The 17,264-nt window shown below is 47.5% G+C and overlaps 1 protein-coding gene across 2 annotated transcripts in view; it reads right to left on the reverse strand.

Annotated features, from left to right (window-relative positions):
* The window catches only part of LOC119396251 (rho GTPase-activating protein 20), a 666,225-nt gene that overhangs the window by 430,542 nt on the left and 218,419 nt on the right, over positions 1-17,264 (reverse strand). The window contains exon 1 of one of the 2 annotated variants that reach the window (XM_049417017.1): positions 4,840-5,058. The exons of the other annotated variant lie outside the window; for it this stretch is intronic. Within the exon in view, the coding sequence (XP_049272974.1) occupies positions 4,840-5,026 (187 nt within the window). The 5' untranslated portion in view covers positions 5,027-5,058. Of the gene's footprint in view, positions 1-4,839; positions 5,059-17,264 lie in introns of those variants that run through there. 2 annotated transcript variants of the gene reach the window in all.

Consider the following 17,264-nt stretch of genomic DNA (forward strand, 5'->3'; position numbering starts at 1 on the left):
GGTCATTCGTTCTTTTTTTTATTTCCTATCCATTCTTCTTCGGGCAGCATAAAGAAACAAGACGAGATTGTAGCTAACTTATGTGCCTTTCAATCGCGTTTTTCATCTCTCCGTCACCCTTTGCTTTATTGTCTGTCTATTTATACATACTGCATTCTCAACGAGGCTATCGCATGTGTGACGTGATATGCAAATAAACAAACATGCACTCATTCGTAAGCACTTACAAATATAAGAACAATGCGAGAGACAAGGACCGACGAGGAAAGACACACACAGATAGCGATGTCTCAATAACATTATTGTCAACTGCTCTGACAGACAGGCAGGTTAGGCGTTTTCTCAATCTATTTTAAACGCTGCACATCTGCCTCGCGCACTGGCAATGCATGACAAGCGATTTCTTATTCCTAGTGATCGATAAAACGGTTTTGCTAGCTGCCTCATTAGAGATACATATACATGTATATCGATTCGTCCAGGAAGTTGTTGAAACTCAGTGCTTTGTGTATTCGTTCGTCCTTGTTTCTCGCGCTGCTCTGATATTTGCAACACGCAGTACACAGCCTGCCCAAGTTTTCATCCCCATCCTTCGCAGGTTTCTGAACAGGCTTGCAAGAATTGTTTCGACGGTAACGACCGGATGTTGGCCGGTAGTGAATTCCAAGCCGTACTGGCTTTAAGAAGTCAGTCCGGACAAACAGAGACGCTGAAGTGTTTAGGGCACGGTGGTTTCTTGTACACGGACGTTAGAAAAACGTCTCCCTGGCGAAGAGACACAACGTCTATTGTTAAAGAGCGCACGCAATTTTGACCATCAGGGCGACGACGCACGCGACAGAGGTAGTGAGAGCAAGATGCAGGAAATGAAAGCAGATGGCGAAAAAATACTTGTCGTGTCTGATTCAAAACAATACATACTGCCTTGTTTTGCACATTTTCTAGTTTCTTAGCCTTATACAATGCCTTTGTAGGTTCTGTACAACCCAATCGCATACGAAGATGAATCGAATGAGGGATTTGTATGTTAATTTCTCTTCCTCTTTTCGAGAGATGCTCTGAGCAACACCCCAGTGCTTTTGGGACGGAAGTAATAATCGACAGAGTCCACTCATGAACGCCCAAACACTTTACTTTTCAACATTAGCATTCCCAGCGCCAGAACATTTGTTCTATGGATTGGATACCTGCAAGCAGATACAGCATAAGCTGCACCATTCCCCTGATGAAGAGTTTTCAGCTAGGCGCTTCTACACCGTGGGTTAGGACCATGCCTGTGTAAACGGATTGCTTACTGGAAGGGTTTATAGATCACACGGACGAAAGTTCCGGGCACATCCTAGTAAATTCACGCTGCACTGTCGTAAACGCGTGCGAACAGTGTCTTCAATCAAAGAACGGGAGTATCGCTGTACCATTCGCTTGGTACCTGACTGAAACAGTCCAGGATAGCCTCACTTTGCAATATCCGTATGCGAAAAAAAAAGGAAAGACTACGAAGGGCGTAAACGTCAGGCGGATCCTCATGGAGGTTGACCACGCGCTCTGGTTTGCCCGCTTAGCCGCACGCTTCTGAGCGCTCAGACTACGTACCGTAAGAACCTGACATCTCGCTGACTGCGGCCACAGCGCGCTGACGCACGAATGCTGAGCTGATACGCGTTTCTGCCACGTATATTTACACGCACGAAATAAGAGTTGTACGTCGCATAGCACCCGTCGTCAGTTGCCGAAACGTCGTATAAGCCTCCGACGGTGGCTCGCGTTATGCTCTCGTTCTTTCCACGCTGTTCGGTATCTCCGAAGCGAGCAGCACGGATTTGCTCTGTTTGTCACGGAACGCGTAGTGACGTTTCTCGCAGTTGTGAATGCGTTTCAAGGCGTCTCCATGTGGGATAAGTTGACACTCGCGCGATCCTCACAAAGGGTGCGAAACAGTGCGAGAAGTCTTTCTCGCACACAGTTAGAAAGCGTGACGCAAGCCCACTTCTTTGCAGAAGTACCAAGTGCGCACGGGCTATGTAGAAATGAGTGCGTCGCTCTGCTTGAAAAGAAGTGTGGCACGAAGAATAAACACCCAAAGCCCCTTCAAATACCCTACGAACGCCTGTGAACATCGCGCAAAAAGTCAATAGCGCTGATGAAGGCGATTATATTTGCAACGTGTCGCGCACTTCTTGAAACGTTTTGTGATTGGTTGCGAGATGAAAGTTTGAATGATACGCGTAAAGTGTTCAAGTTACATCTGAGGTTTTACGCGCCGAAACGGCCACATCATTATGAGGCACGCCGTATATAGTGGCAAAAGCTGGAACAATTTCGATCACCCGGGTTTCTCTAACGTGTCCCTAAATGTAAGTACACAAGTGTTCGTTGTTATATTCAGACCCTATTTAAACGAGGTTGCCGTGGCCGGAAATTGCACCCGCCGTTGTAGCTGACCGGCTAAAATGTTGCTCTGCTAAACGATACCCTAGCTATCCTAGTAATAAACAAATAAATAAATAAATAAATAAATAAATAAATAAATAAATAAATAAATAAATAAATAAATAAATAAATAAATAAATAAATAATAAATAAATAAAATAGAATCTTGTCACTTCATATCGCGATGTCACAGCCCCGAACATTAACTGCGCATAAGCGTTGCGCTTAAGAAATGTAACGCCACATAAACGACGAAAGAACGAACAAGCAGGAAAACAATAAATAATGAATACTGTAAAAATATTACAGATTCCGAAAATGCGCACAGCAAGGCTTGTCGAGGATTTACAAATGTACAAAGTGCCCGCCCACGCTGCTCGCATAGAATCCGTACATTATTATTATTATTATTATTATTATTATTATTATTATTATTATTATTATTATTATTATTATTATTATTATTATTATTATTATAACGAAGTTCGTGGTCGCTAAAAGCCTTTCTAACCCCGTTTGTGACTGTCCTTCTACCGAAATATTGAATTTTAGAACTTTAGAATTATTCAGCGACATACTAAATAATATAAGGTTAATAATGATTATCACGCCAATATTGAAGCTTCTCGAGCGAGCGCGCTATTTACTATCTGCGGGATCTACCAGGCGAAGCCATTTGTATATATATATATAAACCTTCTATGTGCTGTTGGTTGGTTCCAAACAGATATCATTAAACGTTACGAGCGCTATAAGTGTTTCACGCGTACAAGATGTTCTTTGTGTCAAAGAAAACTTCCTTTTACTTTCAAAGGCTGAAGAAGTCCAACAATACGGAGAAGTTCTTCGATGCGACCGCTTCTTCAATTTAAGCGATCGTTCGTCCGAAGGTTGACCACGAGGTTGCCCCTTCCGAACAAAACCGATATCTTTGCGGCGGGATTATTTTGAGATGTCCGTAGCATTGGTATTGAAGAACCTAATGGTAAAGAAGGGCGGCTTCAAGACGTGGACGGAAACAGAATTATAGATAGGGGTTTTCCGCGGTGTCATTAGCGCAGCTCGCGGCGTTTTGGCTTTCGAATCACAGCACGAGATAGTGTTTATTTCGCCAACACCAAAACAAACCTTCTTGTTCCAAGAATCGTCCACGGCTACAATAACAGCGAGGTGAAACAATTCCGGCTTCATAAACGGCTTTTGCTTAGGCATATCACGAGGACGACATAGTTGCAGGCTACGTCAAGCGATAGATAATTATGTTGTGTTCCCGTTGCCGCCATAGCATCGAAGTATGCGATCCCTAACTTTCTCGGGGCAAACTGATGCGATTAGTGATTGGTTAATTCGCGTAAAAACAGACGGTTCTTTGATCTTTCCTTAAGTGGTCTCCAGTCATTCCGTTCAATCTGGACATAACCACTTCGGTGTGATATAAAACTGATGTCATATATCTCAACTTGCGCATAAACCTAGAGGGGTATCAACTGTTCGAAAACATGGTTTTTGCTAGCAAGTGCAGAGAATATACCTGGCACAAAATTTGAGCTCTGTTTGATGAGCGAACAAGAATTTTTAGTCCGAACCGAGTCGCATACATTTCTAACTGCTTTGCAGTAATGAGCAGCCACCGTCACAAGTGCATGATATCAAATGACAATCGCATCTTAGAACCATTTTCTTTCATTACATTACAGACTTGGCCATTAAAATCACAAAGGATCGAGCATCAAAAATAAATAAGCAATTTGTTAGTATATGCGCAAATTATATAAAGGGTGCTAACAATTTTTGCGATGAAAGTCAGGTCAGGCTTACAGAGTGACGCAGTACGCTGGACTGCGTCAGTTATTGAAGCTCATGTCTGTGCCATGCTTACCGGGGCGAAATGTATTGATCTCGAATATTTTGTTTCTCTGCGTACAGCAGTGGTTCTGGAGTACTTATAAACTATTCAAAAGAAACCACGAGCATAGGACGGCAAAAAATATGGGGCTCACTCAGACACTCATAGAATATATTATGCCCTTAGGGCTCACTCGGACTCAGACTCACGGCTCGATCTGAGTCTGAATGAGTTGACTCATGGATGAGTTTGCCGACGTATGCCCACGAGTACTGTTTTTGGAAATGAAAGAATGAATTAAAATTTAATATGACACCATTCGAATCGGTACTTGGATGTTTCAAATATTTCCGCACACGTACAAATATTGTATACGAATATATCCTGCTGTAATGATTAAAACATGACAGAGAATAGACAGATATTCTGGAAGGCAGCGAACTAATTTCAATACACCAATTATTCACAAACATGAGGGATCTGAAGCAACGTATCTTGATACTGAGTGCACCAGACACGTGAAACGCGAGTGCAAGACAGTGACCCACAGAGATGAGCTTTACCGGCACGACGTCTTGCCCCAGAGATGCTCGGCGACCGTTTGTTGACAGCGTACTTGAATGGCCGCTTTCTGTACAACCTTGGTGGGCGAAGTTCATGGGGAGCCAGAGAAGCAATCGATCCACGTCGCTTGAACGATCGCACTTCACAAGGGCAATCCGACTCCTTGACGAACTTGGTTCGCGTCATGATCTCACCGCGAAGGATTCCGTTGAGGTCAAATCCATATTGCTCGACGCATGCCGAAGGCTTATGTGGTACGGAAACTTTATCACACAGACAAAATATTCATTAATCCATGAACGCTTGAAAATTTGTTGATATAGAGGTTTGTGGGCACAGCGACAAGGGGAACAACTATGGGATGTTTCTTGTATCAGTGGCCACAACAAAGCTGCCGCAACGGCACTGGGGTTTTCCAACAGGACATAATCCGAAGACCGCGAGTGCCATCAAGTTAGAACGCATATCAAAGTTGAGTTGTCACAATATCACAACAGTTGCGGACTCCTGTCTTCGAGATTCGCAATCCTGTAGTCAGGTGGCTGGACGCTGCCTCCGTCGTTCAGTAAGGCTGCCAGAAGATTGGCAGGGATTCCGAAACCACAGAAACTTATCAGTAACACCGTTAGCAGCACTGAAAAGTCGAGCTGAGACTACTATAACACTGGGATTCACGTGCACCACGCTCATGAGATTCTTCTCGTAATCACGGACCACGGGAACCACGCGCGAGTCGAAGGGCAGCGCTATGGGCAAAGCAGTCGGCGGCTCGGGCATCAAAGGGATGCCGAACACCCGCCGGGGACACCACGAACAGCACACACACAACACGCTCACAACCTCCTCAGGCACTGAGCGCCGGCGCGAGAGTGAACGCTCGAAAGCCCATGCTTCAAGGATAAGCCAAGGACATCCGCAAAGTGTGCCACTATATAAGAGTCGAAGGAGAGGGCTGCCCCAGGGTGAGCGAGAAAGCCATACTCGCCTGCCGCACACACACACATTCATACACCAATCCTTCCTTTCTCCCAGGAACACAATGGGCGTACGCTGTGGCTCGGCGACCACGACGAGACGCAGGAAAGAAAAAGAAAAAAAAGGAAGAAATCCTCCGATGTGGAACTTCTTCTTCCTATTCAGAAACGAGCGGATGAGTAGCGACCCTCGGCACGCGAACGCCTACCACAACACAAGGCGCGACTCGTGTATCCCTATAGGGGCCACACGCAGCTTGCTCGGCCCTCCTGCCGTGCTGCTGGTGATGCAGCCCAGTTCTACCGTACGGTCGCGGCGAGGCAAATGTATTGTCTCCGCGTCGCATGGTGTCACGAGGCAAGGTGAAGGCCGCGCGCCTCGCTCTCTGCTCATGCGTGTCCGTCGCTAGAGAACCACTACGCACACTCGACTCCCGTGTATATTAGACCGCTCGACAAGTCAGCGCAGGGTCTCTGATCGCGAAGACTCTCTCCTATGCGTTTGCGTCAACGAAGAGATGAGGCGGAGCCTGACACAGCTGCAAGGGTATAGGCTCATTCCAACACCCTTATCACCCCCTGCTACAGAAGACCTGCCAAACCTACTGGTATGGAAAAAAAAAGGGGAGGGGGCAGCATAGCTGTGCAGTCAATTCTTGTCTTCTGATTCCTCTCTCTCTCTCTCCTTTTTCATCTTTGTCTATCTTTTTTTTGCATAATGAGTGTTAACAATGCGCGCCCAGTCAGAGCTACGCGCACCCCGTCGTATAGATGCTACGCTCTCCCACGTGTTTTTTTCGCCCCGTCAAGGTGAACGTGTTTATTGCTCGGTTTGGTGCCCACAGCGCGGCTTCCAATTGGCGTCGCTGGCTATGCGAATGACAGGCGAGGAGGGAGGCTCTAATTTGGCGGCGAGATATTTGCGAGCCCCGCGGGCGAGCAGTGGTAAGAGAGATAGACACGCACGCGCGCGCAGAGAAAGAAGAAGACGAAAAAAAAAGGCGTGAACAGTTCGCGCGATCGTAGCTACTCGTCACCAACGGCTGTACATGCATTCCTTCACGACGTCACTTCATTCTCAGCGTTGGGAGTGAAATAAAAGACGGCCACTTTCCCCCCCCCCCCCCCCGTGCTCATTTTCCCGTGACCTTCGGTAGCGAGGTTACGTACAGGCTTAATTGAGCTTGGAGTCGCTGTGAGCTTGGTCTCAGCCCTTGTGAATGGCTTAGCTTCAGGATACTCATTTTCTGCGTGAAACAAAGGTAGTCAGAACGTAGAGGAAACATAGAGAAAGAAACAGAACTAAGTCCTTAAGTGCGGATGTACCATACGTGGAATAGATGGCGATTATACGGGCATGAGGCACGTGGATCAATGACACTTTAACGCCTTTTTTCTTATTCAGAGAAAGCGTGACTAAACTATGGCGTATGTCGTCCCATGGTTGCATATAAGTGGCAGTTATGCGCCATTAGACGACGCGAAAAAAAGAAAATAAGTAAAAGATAGAAAGGCTGGTGAGTGGTGCTGCGTAACCACGCGGCGACGGACACAGATAGGCGTTGCTCATTCCGATGTTTCGATAGTTAGTGTTTACACCACAGCATACAAGGTCTACCAATTTAGAAGCGAATTCAGTCAAACATATAAAGCTAGGATTTTTTGTAAGATCGAATTTTCAGCCAATCGTGATGCTAAACATGTCATTAGTGAAACCACGTAGCCAATGGTAAAGAGCACTTAATTATGAAACGTTTCGTGAGTTCAGCCCGAACTTACTATAGTATAGTTAGCATCCGTGCAAGTCGCCACAGGTATATCCTAAGACACTAACCATTACCATGTTTTGTTTGCTTTGTTAACCACTGGAAATTTATGTGTCCTATAACGTTGCGTAATTTGAGCTGTCTAAATATAAACGATTGTAATAAAGGGAGCTACTCTTACCGACTTCTCATGTTCTTTCCTTTTGTCCCACAAGTTCGGAGGGCCGACTTGTAAGCCACCCCACATCACACTCCTTTCGTTACACCATATACGCTGCACCTTATATATATATTTTTTTCATTCAAGTGGTCGTGTTTTCAAAGAACAAACATTCTGGAGTAGATGATCTTAGTTTCAGTTTGTCAGCTGGACATTTGGTGTACAAAGCTTTGTCGCTGTTAGGCCCTTTTCTTTCCCTTCCGCGTAATGGTACATCGCCATATTTAAACTTCGTTTTTCTTATGTTTCTTTTTTTTTTCATACTCTTAGTGTGTATAAAATGGCCTCAGTGTCTCAATAACAGCAAACTTCCCATGCCCTAAACAAACTTGCGGAAAACACATGCAACCTTCAACTACCAAACACTTTGTATCACACACAGACACAAAGAAGAGAAAGGCTCACGCCACTGATAAGGTTTTTCTGGCGGAGATAAGAAAAAAAGATTGCCGCCTTTCCGCATATCGTGAGGAAGACAGATAAAGACGCATATTCTCGCATTGTTTTGTTTTCAGGCGCTCGCCACGAGCTGTATACGCATACACGCTTCGGCACGCACACCTCACGTGGTGCACGATACGAAAACAAAGCCACGCGCTACGCGTCGCAAGTAGCGATGCAGCACACACGCGCGATATCGCGCCGCAATTAAAAACCACCGCGCGACCTTGTCGGCCGTCAGCCATCGCGACAAGGCCTCGCTACGTCTTCCTTCACCGGTGCCATCCTTTGGTTCCTCGCCAGCCTGTTATAATGACAGCGCGTGCGCTTGTTTTGTCAACATTTCTTCGTTCCTTTCGAGCTCCCGCCGTAGTCAGCAGCAGCGCGCAGAAAACACTGCTTTCCCCTCACTCCTCTCCTTTCGGTCTCTTCCTCGACGCCTTCAAATGCGGGTCTCGGCCGTGCAGGTAGTTAAAAACTGCCCGACAGTGTGAGTCACAGCGCGGCACAGGAAGACATTTGTGCGATGCGAGCGACCTTGCAGATATACAGACAATACAAAGTCGGCGGCGGCTAACGCCGGTCTGAGTCTTGTAGACAACTGCGGCACTGTCGGTGAATTACGCAAAACCGCTCGACCAGTTTTTGTAAACGACGCGTACATATGCGACTGCTATCTTTTGCCAAGCTGGTACGTGTCGGCACCTGCCGCGCGCGTATACGAGCGGGGCTTTAATTTTTCTACGTCTGCCTACATGGAAATATATAGCGCTGTTGTGCGCCGCCGCGTAAGGGGACTCCGGGGCTATTGTCTGAGTAAGTTAACTATTCTAATCTCCGCCCTCGAGGTAGTTTAAAAACGGAAACGATGGGTAGGGGGGGAGACAGAATAATAAATGGCTCGGTTAATTAAGGAGCCTGTCACGTGGTACTCGGGGTAAGTAATCAAGGACCGGAAAGCCACCCGCAATACGGCCAAGGTGAAGCCGATCGTCAAGTCGTTCGGGCAACACTCGAGTTATTGCTTCAAGGCCGTTTCGAATGCAACTTTTCAAGCGTTAATAATTATCCAATGTGGTCGCTCCGCTGTCCCGGTGGTTTACTGAAGCAGTCTAGTGGGCAGTAAAACAAGGGGAGCCTGATTGGACGCGATACCGAATGACTTGAGGCGACTAAAAAATTTGCAGATATATGGCGGACGTGGTTGGTCTGATTAACATTAATGGCGGAGCCATGCTTTAAAGTGGAGAAGATGTCTTTATCAAGTGTATGATTCGGTAATTTTGCGCTCACCAAAGCTAATAATCTAAACGTATTGTTACGAAGCACTGCCTGAAATGAAGTTGAAGACGGAAGAGAAGAAGACGACGCTCGCTGATATTCATGCGGACGGGTCTTCATTTTGTATATGTTTGATTGTACCTCTGTACATAACTGATTGTACTTAACTTGTAAATGTACTGTGAAACGTTATTTTTCCCCGTAACAGCCAGAGGTTCACAGCAACACCTAGTGACTTCTTTGAACATTCATCTATCATTGAACTATAATGCACGCAACCTGTTTGCTGTCCTTTGCTCAGAAAAGCACACTTTGCTGAGACGTCCGTGCAAGCAAAGACTGAGTAACCTTCCGAAAAGTCGTTGCAAGACAACTATTGCAGAGATTATGCGCCACCGCCACGTTCGACATATCTACCCAACGCGGTTATACTGCGTTGCTGTATACAATGACACAGCGCATTTTATGCTGTCATGGCTCGCCGCGCAAGGAGCAGCAGCATAGCAGATGAACGACCAAGCTGGAGCAAGTGACAGAACGTCGCAATCATTGTATAAAGGATGATCGGCACTAAGAAGACCGCTTTATTTACACCATGACGTCATTACACACATAGGAAACGACAGCGAAACTGTTTGGCAGAAAAGCACCAGAGCGTGTCGCTTAGGTCACCAAGATGCCTGTCACCATCTTTCCGAGATTTAGGACAATCTTCGGATGCCAGGGCGTAACCAGATATTTTTTGCGGAGGGAGCGGGGGGGGGGGTGCTGTTAAACTGCTTTTAGGTATGTTTGCGCGTTAGCTGTATGTGTGTGTGTATATACATACATGCAAAATTAATGAAACTCGGGGGGGGGGGTTCCTTCCCCCCCCCCCCCCCCCCCCCTTCCGGTTACTCCAATGTTTGATGCAAGAACGGAATTATCGAAAATGGAACGTGATTACTCGTTGAAGAGGTCTGGTTATGGACTTTTAACAGTGGAATCGCAGTTGCTACTAGTTTAAATGCCTATTTTTATCAACTGCCGTAAACGGATAGCAGCGCCTAGAACGTTAATATCTCCCGTTTAACGTGTGTACACATCTCGCGTCGCACAGTAGCTGTGCTTCGGATCTCCACGGGCCCCGGCTGTCGTCCGCTGCCCCAATTCGATGCGGGAACGCGTATACCGCAACGGCCGGTCACCGCAGGTGACGACGCACCGGCGAACTCCGAAAATGGAACCACATTGGACGTTTGACTCCGCAACATAAATCAAGGCGCCGGGCTACCCGCGCGCGCAGCGTGCGATTGAGACGGGAACAAACGGCCCACCTCCCGCTGAGGCAATATCTCACACACGCGCTCTTTCGGCGGTCACTCCCGCTGTTTCAGCGTCTAAAGAATCAGTTCGCCGTATAGGCACAACCGCAGATGATAGGCGACGAGCTAAAGGTGTAGACGCCGAGCGCGGGACATAACGCGGCGTGCTCTTCTCTCGACACAGTTATGAGGAGACCCCGTGAAGAGCGCGCATCTCCGACGTCGCTCTTGCGTCGCGTCGGCCCGGCGTCGGCGTGCTCGTTTAACGGTGCAGCTATTATCTCGCTGCACTCTCGGAGACCGAAACGTGTTTCGTGGGCTTGCTGACTAAATCGTACCGAGCATGTTACGTATTTTGGCCAAGGTAACAGCGTGGCTGAAGAAAAAAAAAAAATCTAGGGTGTTACATGCCAGAACAAACGTAGGTTATGAGGCACGCCCTGTAGTGGGGTACTACGAAGCGATCTCGATCACCAGAGGTTCCTTGACGTAACCTCCCTCTGTACACTTAAATAAGGGATGTTCCTACATTTCGATTCCGCTGAAATCTGGTCGCCGCGGCTGAGCAGCGAATTTGCGCCCTCGTGGTTAGCGGTTACCGCGTAATAATCATGTAGCACGAAATGGAAGCGTTCGTTTTTAAACGTTAACTCTATGTATTCCACTGCTTGCAGAAGACCAACAACATATACGACAGACTTGACCGGCATGAAATAAAATGGTCAGCCATCGTATAGACAGCAGAAGCCACGAGACTCAACAATTTTCCTCTGTAGCTTATCGCAAATTCACCACTTAATTTCCTCTTATAAGGAAAACAAACATTATAGATGCCTGCAATTGAAGTATGCGGGCCATTAGTTTTATTTTGAAATCTACACAGAGATATACCCAAAGCTAAATCGAAAACGCACGTTTACATGCGGCGTAGTAGACTGATGGAAAGCATGGTGTAGTATCGTGGTTTTCTTGGTACCCGGGCTCGCTGCTGCCACGACGTTCACAAGACCAGTTTTGGGTGATGTGATTTGATGTGGTTGTCGCAGCGTGTTCGAAGAAGCCCATCACACTCACCTAAAGCGGCGTCATTGCACACGGTGGCTAATTCTGAAAAGCGTTTTCAATGAAGCCACCAGCGTGGTGAACAGAGTATCCAAAGACTATAGCTGTACACAGTTGGTGAGCGACAAGATCTGTTACGGGGACCTATACTGCAACGCGCCTGTATAACATGCCTGGTTCCACGAAGCTCTGGAGAGCAAGAATCGCCAGGTTTGAGTTTAACAGGACACACTGGCACGAGATCCAATGATGAATCATGTGGTGTGTGTGTGATGGCTTCGAAACATTTCGATGAGGAGATTGCAGAGAGGGAATGACTTACTTAAGTTAAACGGTTTAATAAAATGCACGCTAAACGTATACAAGACACGGTTATGAAGTCGCATTCACTTATCGTTATCATTTCGCTTTATTCTCATACCGGCACAGCGTCAGGTCATTCAAGCAGGCAAATTACTGTTGTTCCAAGCAATAGACAGATTGTGCTGATCTCTATACATAATGCCTGCCCACCTCGCGCTTGTTCTATCATTCCTTTGATCTAGTACGACAATCTTCGTCCTTCTAAGCGGCACTTTAAGTGCGCAGCCCTCGCGGAAAGCATAAACGGTAGCGATTCGGGGCAAATGACACGGAGAGTACAGCTTAAGATGCAGTGATAATCAGATGGCGATAGCGCGGTAGACCTATTCAAATGTAACGAGTAAGCGTAGATGCACAGAATTGAGTCCATTCTTATAGAGGCCACACTGCCACGAGCCATGGGCGTGTACGAGGCCGCGTGCAAATATTTCCCACACCGTGAGCATAGTTCGCTGCAGGCTGTTACAGGTGTAATCACTTTAGAATGTTCTTTTTTCTTGTTTCGTTCACGTGAGGATTTAAAAGAGGCAGAGAACGAAGCGTTTGAATAAACAGAATAAACGTATGCAAAGCTGACCCCTTTGCATCGCAGTTAACATACGTAAGTCATAACTGGAGTTAGCAGCGTCGGCACACACAGACTTAACGCGCTGCGCTCATGAATTCGCGTCTAGCTGCGTAGAGTTAACGAAACGCGCGATAACGCGCGGTGTCTATAGTCTAGTAATTCAGTCATGCGTGAAGCTTAATGTTCTTGCAGTCCGCTAAAGAAAAACCGGCGTCTCGAGCAAATTACAGGTGTACAGCCGTCGCATTCCAGGCATCGCCGATTAGGAGCCTCTGGCAAATACGGCTACCGCTCCTTATCTAGGCGCGCCACCAACTCTCGGCACATTATTTGAGATAGACATAATCTCTGTACTGTAAACACTGAAAGCTGCTTTAGGAGGGTGGGATTGTTCTTGGTTGTGTAATTATCTGTTTTTGTATACACTTTCTTCCAAGTGACAATGCAGAGGTGTCAGATCGGAGTGTCGGTCCTTGCAGCACATTATCTGCGATGGTATGAACTACCTACAGAATTCAGGCTAGCGCCGTGTTCGAACAGCTAACGTTACTCTCTGGGAATTACCAAGAGAGAGAGGGGTATTCCTTTTACATCCCCCCCCTGCCGACATCCATGCCCTCAGATGAAGGGTTTTTCATCTTTTCGAGCCTTTCTGTGCGGTACGAAAGACTCACCGCGTTGTCTCCAAGGCTACTCTGACGCTCTGCTGCTGAGCAAAAGGTTGTGGGCTCGATTACCTGGCGTGGCGTGAAATTCGGAAAAGAAATGACGACCCCGGCATATCCATAGATTTTGATGCATGCTCATGTACTGAACGTCGCCGAAATAAATTAGTCGAACGTCGAAATAAGTTAATCTAGAAGCTGCAGGAGGTTGAACGCTCAACCTGGGTTTTCTTTTTTCTTTTTGCACTAAGACGAACTGCATGAAATTTTTGGCTTTCCCCAATTTAGAGAACGAAAGAGGACGTCAGACTGCCTGTCAGCTGCTGCCGAGGTCATCCTGGCACAATCAGCAATTACAGCCTTCAAGAAACTGCTGGATGATAGCGTACGGATAGTCGGAATTCATCTTGATTCTTTTTTTTTTTTTTTTGAGAAACAGCGGTGAGTTTGTATACACCACGGAACACAACACGGCACCCAATTTCAGCTGCCACTTCTTTCCCGCAGGCTTTGCGAAGCAGTTGGTCTATATGAAACTTCGCGCGCACTTCACAGCCATTCGAGGTACATTCAACGCCCATCCCGAGTTTCGCAGCGTAGGCTTACTCTAGCAGAGTGTCGTTTGCGAAATACTAATCCGTTATCGGTGAACACCTAATTCTTTCCTGCTGTCGTGAAAAAATAACAGACTTCGCGGAATATGGCCATTCAAGTTACTCTTATCACCAGTTCTTTACACCCCTTCTTTATCTCTGCAGCATCTTCTTCATCACACTTTCTTTATCATTTAATAATAATAATACATGAAGTTTAATGTCCCAAAACCACGATACGATTAATTCTCTATCACTTAACCAATTCCCCAGTGCTGAGTAGCAGGTCAGAAGGTTGATTCGGGACGACCTTTCAGCATTTCTACCATAATAAATCTGTATCTCTCCTTTCTGCCCCCACCCTGCCAAATGAAAGACCTTGTAGACTAGAAATTCACAGGAGTACAGTACGCGAGGTGAAGATTGACTTGATTTCTTCGCTAACTCGCGGGAACAGCGGAGAAATGTGCAGCAGATACTTCGCTTGTGGCGAAAACATTTCTAGACAACGACACGCGCCCGTAAGCTTCTGCTATGACGTATCACAAGCCCACGATGGCGGGTTTTCAAGCCACCAAGTCAGTTTCAGAGCCACTACAGGAAGTCCACATGTGTGCTTCTGCAGTATTCGAAGACGTGCAATGAATTCTGTGTGCCTGCGCGGCTCTATACCCACTCTGAGCGTCGAGTTATGTGCACGTGAACGATCTAAACTCTCACCTTATCCGTCTTTCCCCCTCCCCCATCTATCATCCCACGTGTAAACTGATAAATTTCGCATAGTCTGTTCACTCTTTACCTCCATCAACAACAATGAATGGTGTGTACGCGTGGTACGCTATAAGTACTATTCAGTATTCGAGGAGCAGCCGAGTGATGTGGTTTCGTGCGCCATTTGAGCACGAAGTTATTCGTGCTCCCACGGAGAAGCGCGTGGCATATCTAACAAAACAGATGTTGATGGCTGTGAAGGACGGGCGCCTCAAGGCAAGCGTACAGGGATAACATGCAAAACCACACATTTGTACATTGTTGTGTGGAACATGTGATCGTGCATATTTCGCATCGGACTGACCAAAAACTTGACTCAAGGCGATGAACCAATTGAGATGGATCAGCTTACGTTGCCTTTATACCAAGTGCGCTAAAACGCATTGGAGAAGCACTGTTGCGTTTAGTGCACACGGTCTACTTTTGCATGTCATAGTGACTGACGGTGTTTTGATGTGAAAAGACCTAACCTGAATTGGCCTGCGTGGAGTTGCCAGTAATCTGTACAGATGCGAGCGCGTTGTTGTTCGGAGTGCAGGGTGAAGTGTGGCAGCATGTTTCGACAAGTCTGAATACGCGTGACCAGTTGGATTGTAATCAAGTGTTCGCACAAATCGGTGCTCCGTGTCCTAATTATGCTATGCAAACACCACACACCCGGGGCTTTCCCATTTCACTATAGACCAAACAAACTCTCGAAACAAGTAATTACAACATAACATATGTATGTGCGCGCACATACAAAAGATAGGGTTGGTGAACTTACGTATTCAGTGGCCGCGTATCCGTATAAGCAAAAGCAACCGCGCTGCAGGGTCCAGTCAGAGTCGGTGATGAAGGTCGCACATATGCGCATTCAACAACGCCAGGCTGAAGTCGTTTCTAGGGGGGCGAAGCACACGCGCTTTTTGGATTCACCGCGGTGCGCGCGCATAGACTGTTGTACTATAGTAGCACTCAGCGCCGCAGGGCCGTACGTAACAGGAGAGCTGAAGCGTGCAAAGACCGGGCCGAAGGACGGACGATGACGGCGCGCGGCGCACAGGTTACGCGCGCTGCCCCTGCGCCCTTCTCGTCACAGTCCGGGGAGCCGGCGCAAGGTCGGATGTTGCGCTCGGTAGACAGGCCCTTCCTTTCCTGCCTTTATTGAAAAGGCGGTCCTTTCGACATCGCTGACTGCCACTCCAGAGTAAACATTGGTGCTGCTCTCAAGGACACGTTCCTCCGTTTCTTTACGACTCGCAAACACTTCTCCTAACGGTCCCAAACACAGTACGAGGGGGAGACAAAGGGCGATATTGTATTCCCCTAAATTATGCAGTTTGCATTCTACGAAGTCTCTCGACTGAAGGAATGAAAGAACACAACAGTTGTCGGGCCCCTTTGGAAAAAAAAAAAAAGCTTTTCAGACGGCCAAGACAGGCGTGCAAAATTTAGCCACTAAAATATGGCCTCTTCTGTGCCCACGCCGGCGATGTCTGACGTAGCGGTAAGTAAACGCGCACTTAAGGCCTTGAACTTGGCTCAGCGCGAAGAACGGCTCAAACAAGCCGCGGGTACGAGTAGTCACGCTATGCACTTTCCTTACAAACAACTTGCTCGAGGTTTCTGAAGATGCTCGAAGACTGCAGCCGCTTAAAAGTTTGACGTGATAGAACACACCATAGGATCCCAAAGATGCTTGAAGGTTGCAGTCGCTTAAGAGTTTGACGTAACAGAGCACACCATGGGAACCAAGAGACACGGTCAGGTTGTTTTAAAGACGAAGTGTTCACTCTCGCATTCCCGCAACTCCGGCGTCACTGACGTCCAGTTTACACATAGAAATTGGGCACTGGCACTGCTTGAATTGTTTGCAGGAGGCGCCGGTCGGTGTCTTTCCGGTGCAGTGGTCCTGAGACGGTGGTGTTGCTACCTCGGGTTGACACGTCTTTAACCGCGCCAAGACGCAGGAATCGGCAAACACATGCGCAAGAAAGAAAAACGCTAGAGGAACGACGTCGTCATGGAGAGCCTGTGGTCCACAGAGACGTCAATCCAAAAGCCGGGCAAGCTGCCGAAGGGCGCGCGCGCGCGGTTCACTTCTTCACACGGCCGCGAGGGTCGGAGACGCCGGCTGTGGAGACGGCTGCGGAACGTGTGCCATCTTCCGCAGCAACCGATGTACGACGATTCTTACGGATCGAGTTCTCGCGCAACAGCCAGCCACGCCGGAGGAGAGTTCCAGCACCAGCACAGCGACCGAAGAAGCGCGAGAGGGGGGGCGAGTGAGACCCGTCCTCTTTTCGCGCACCGGCTTCTCCACCGGAGAGTGGACGGAGGAGACCCCCTTCTCGCTGCACGAACGCGCCGCGGCGCCGCTGACCCACTGGCCTATACACAGAGCACAACGCTAGCTTCACGCAGCGGCATACGC

Source organism: Rhipicephalus sanguineus, chromosome 6 (genome assembly GCF_013339695.2).
Source record: "Rhipicephalus sanguineus isolate Rsan-2018 chromosome 6, BIME_Rsan_1.4, whole genome shotgun sequence".
In the NCBI taxonomy this organism is placed as follows: Eukaryota; Metazoa; Arthropoda; class Arachnida; order Ixodida; family Ixodidae; genus Rhipicephalus; species Rhipicephalus sanguineus.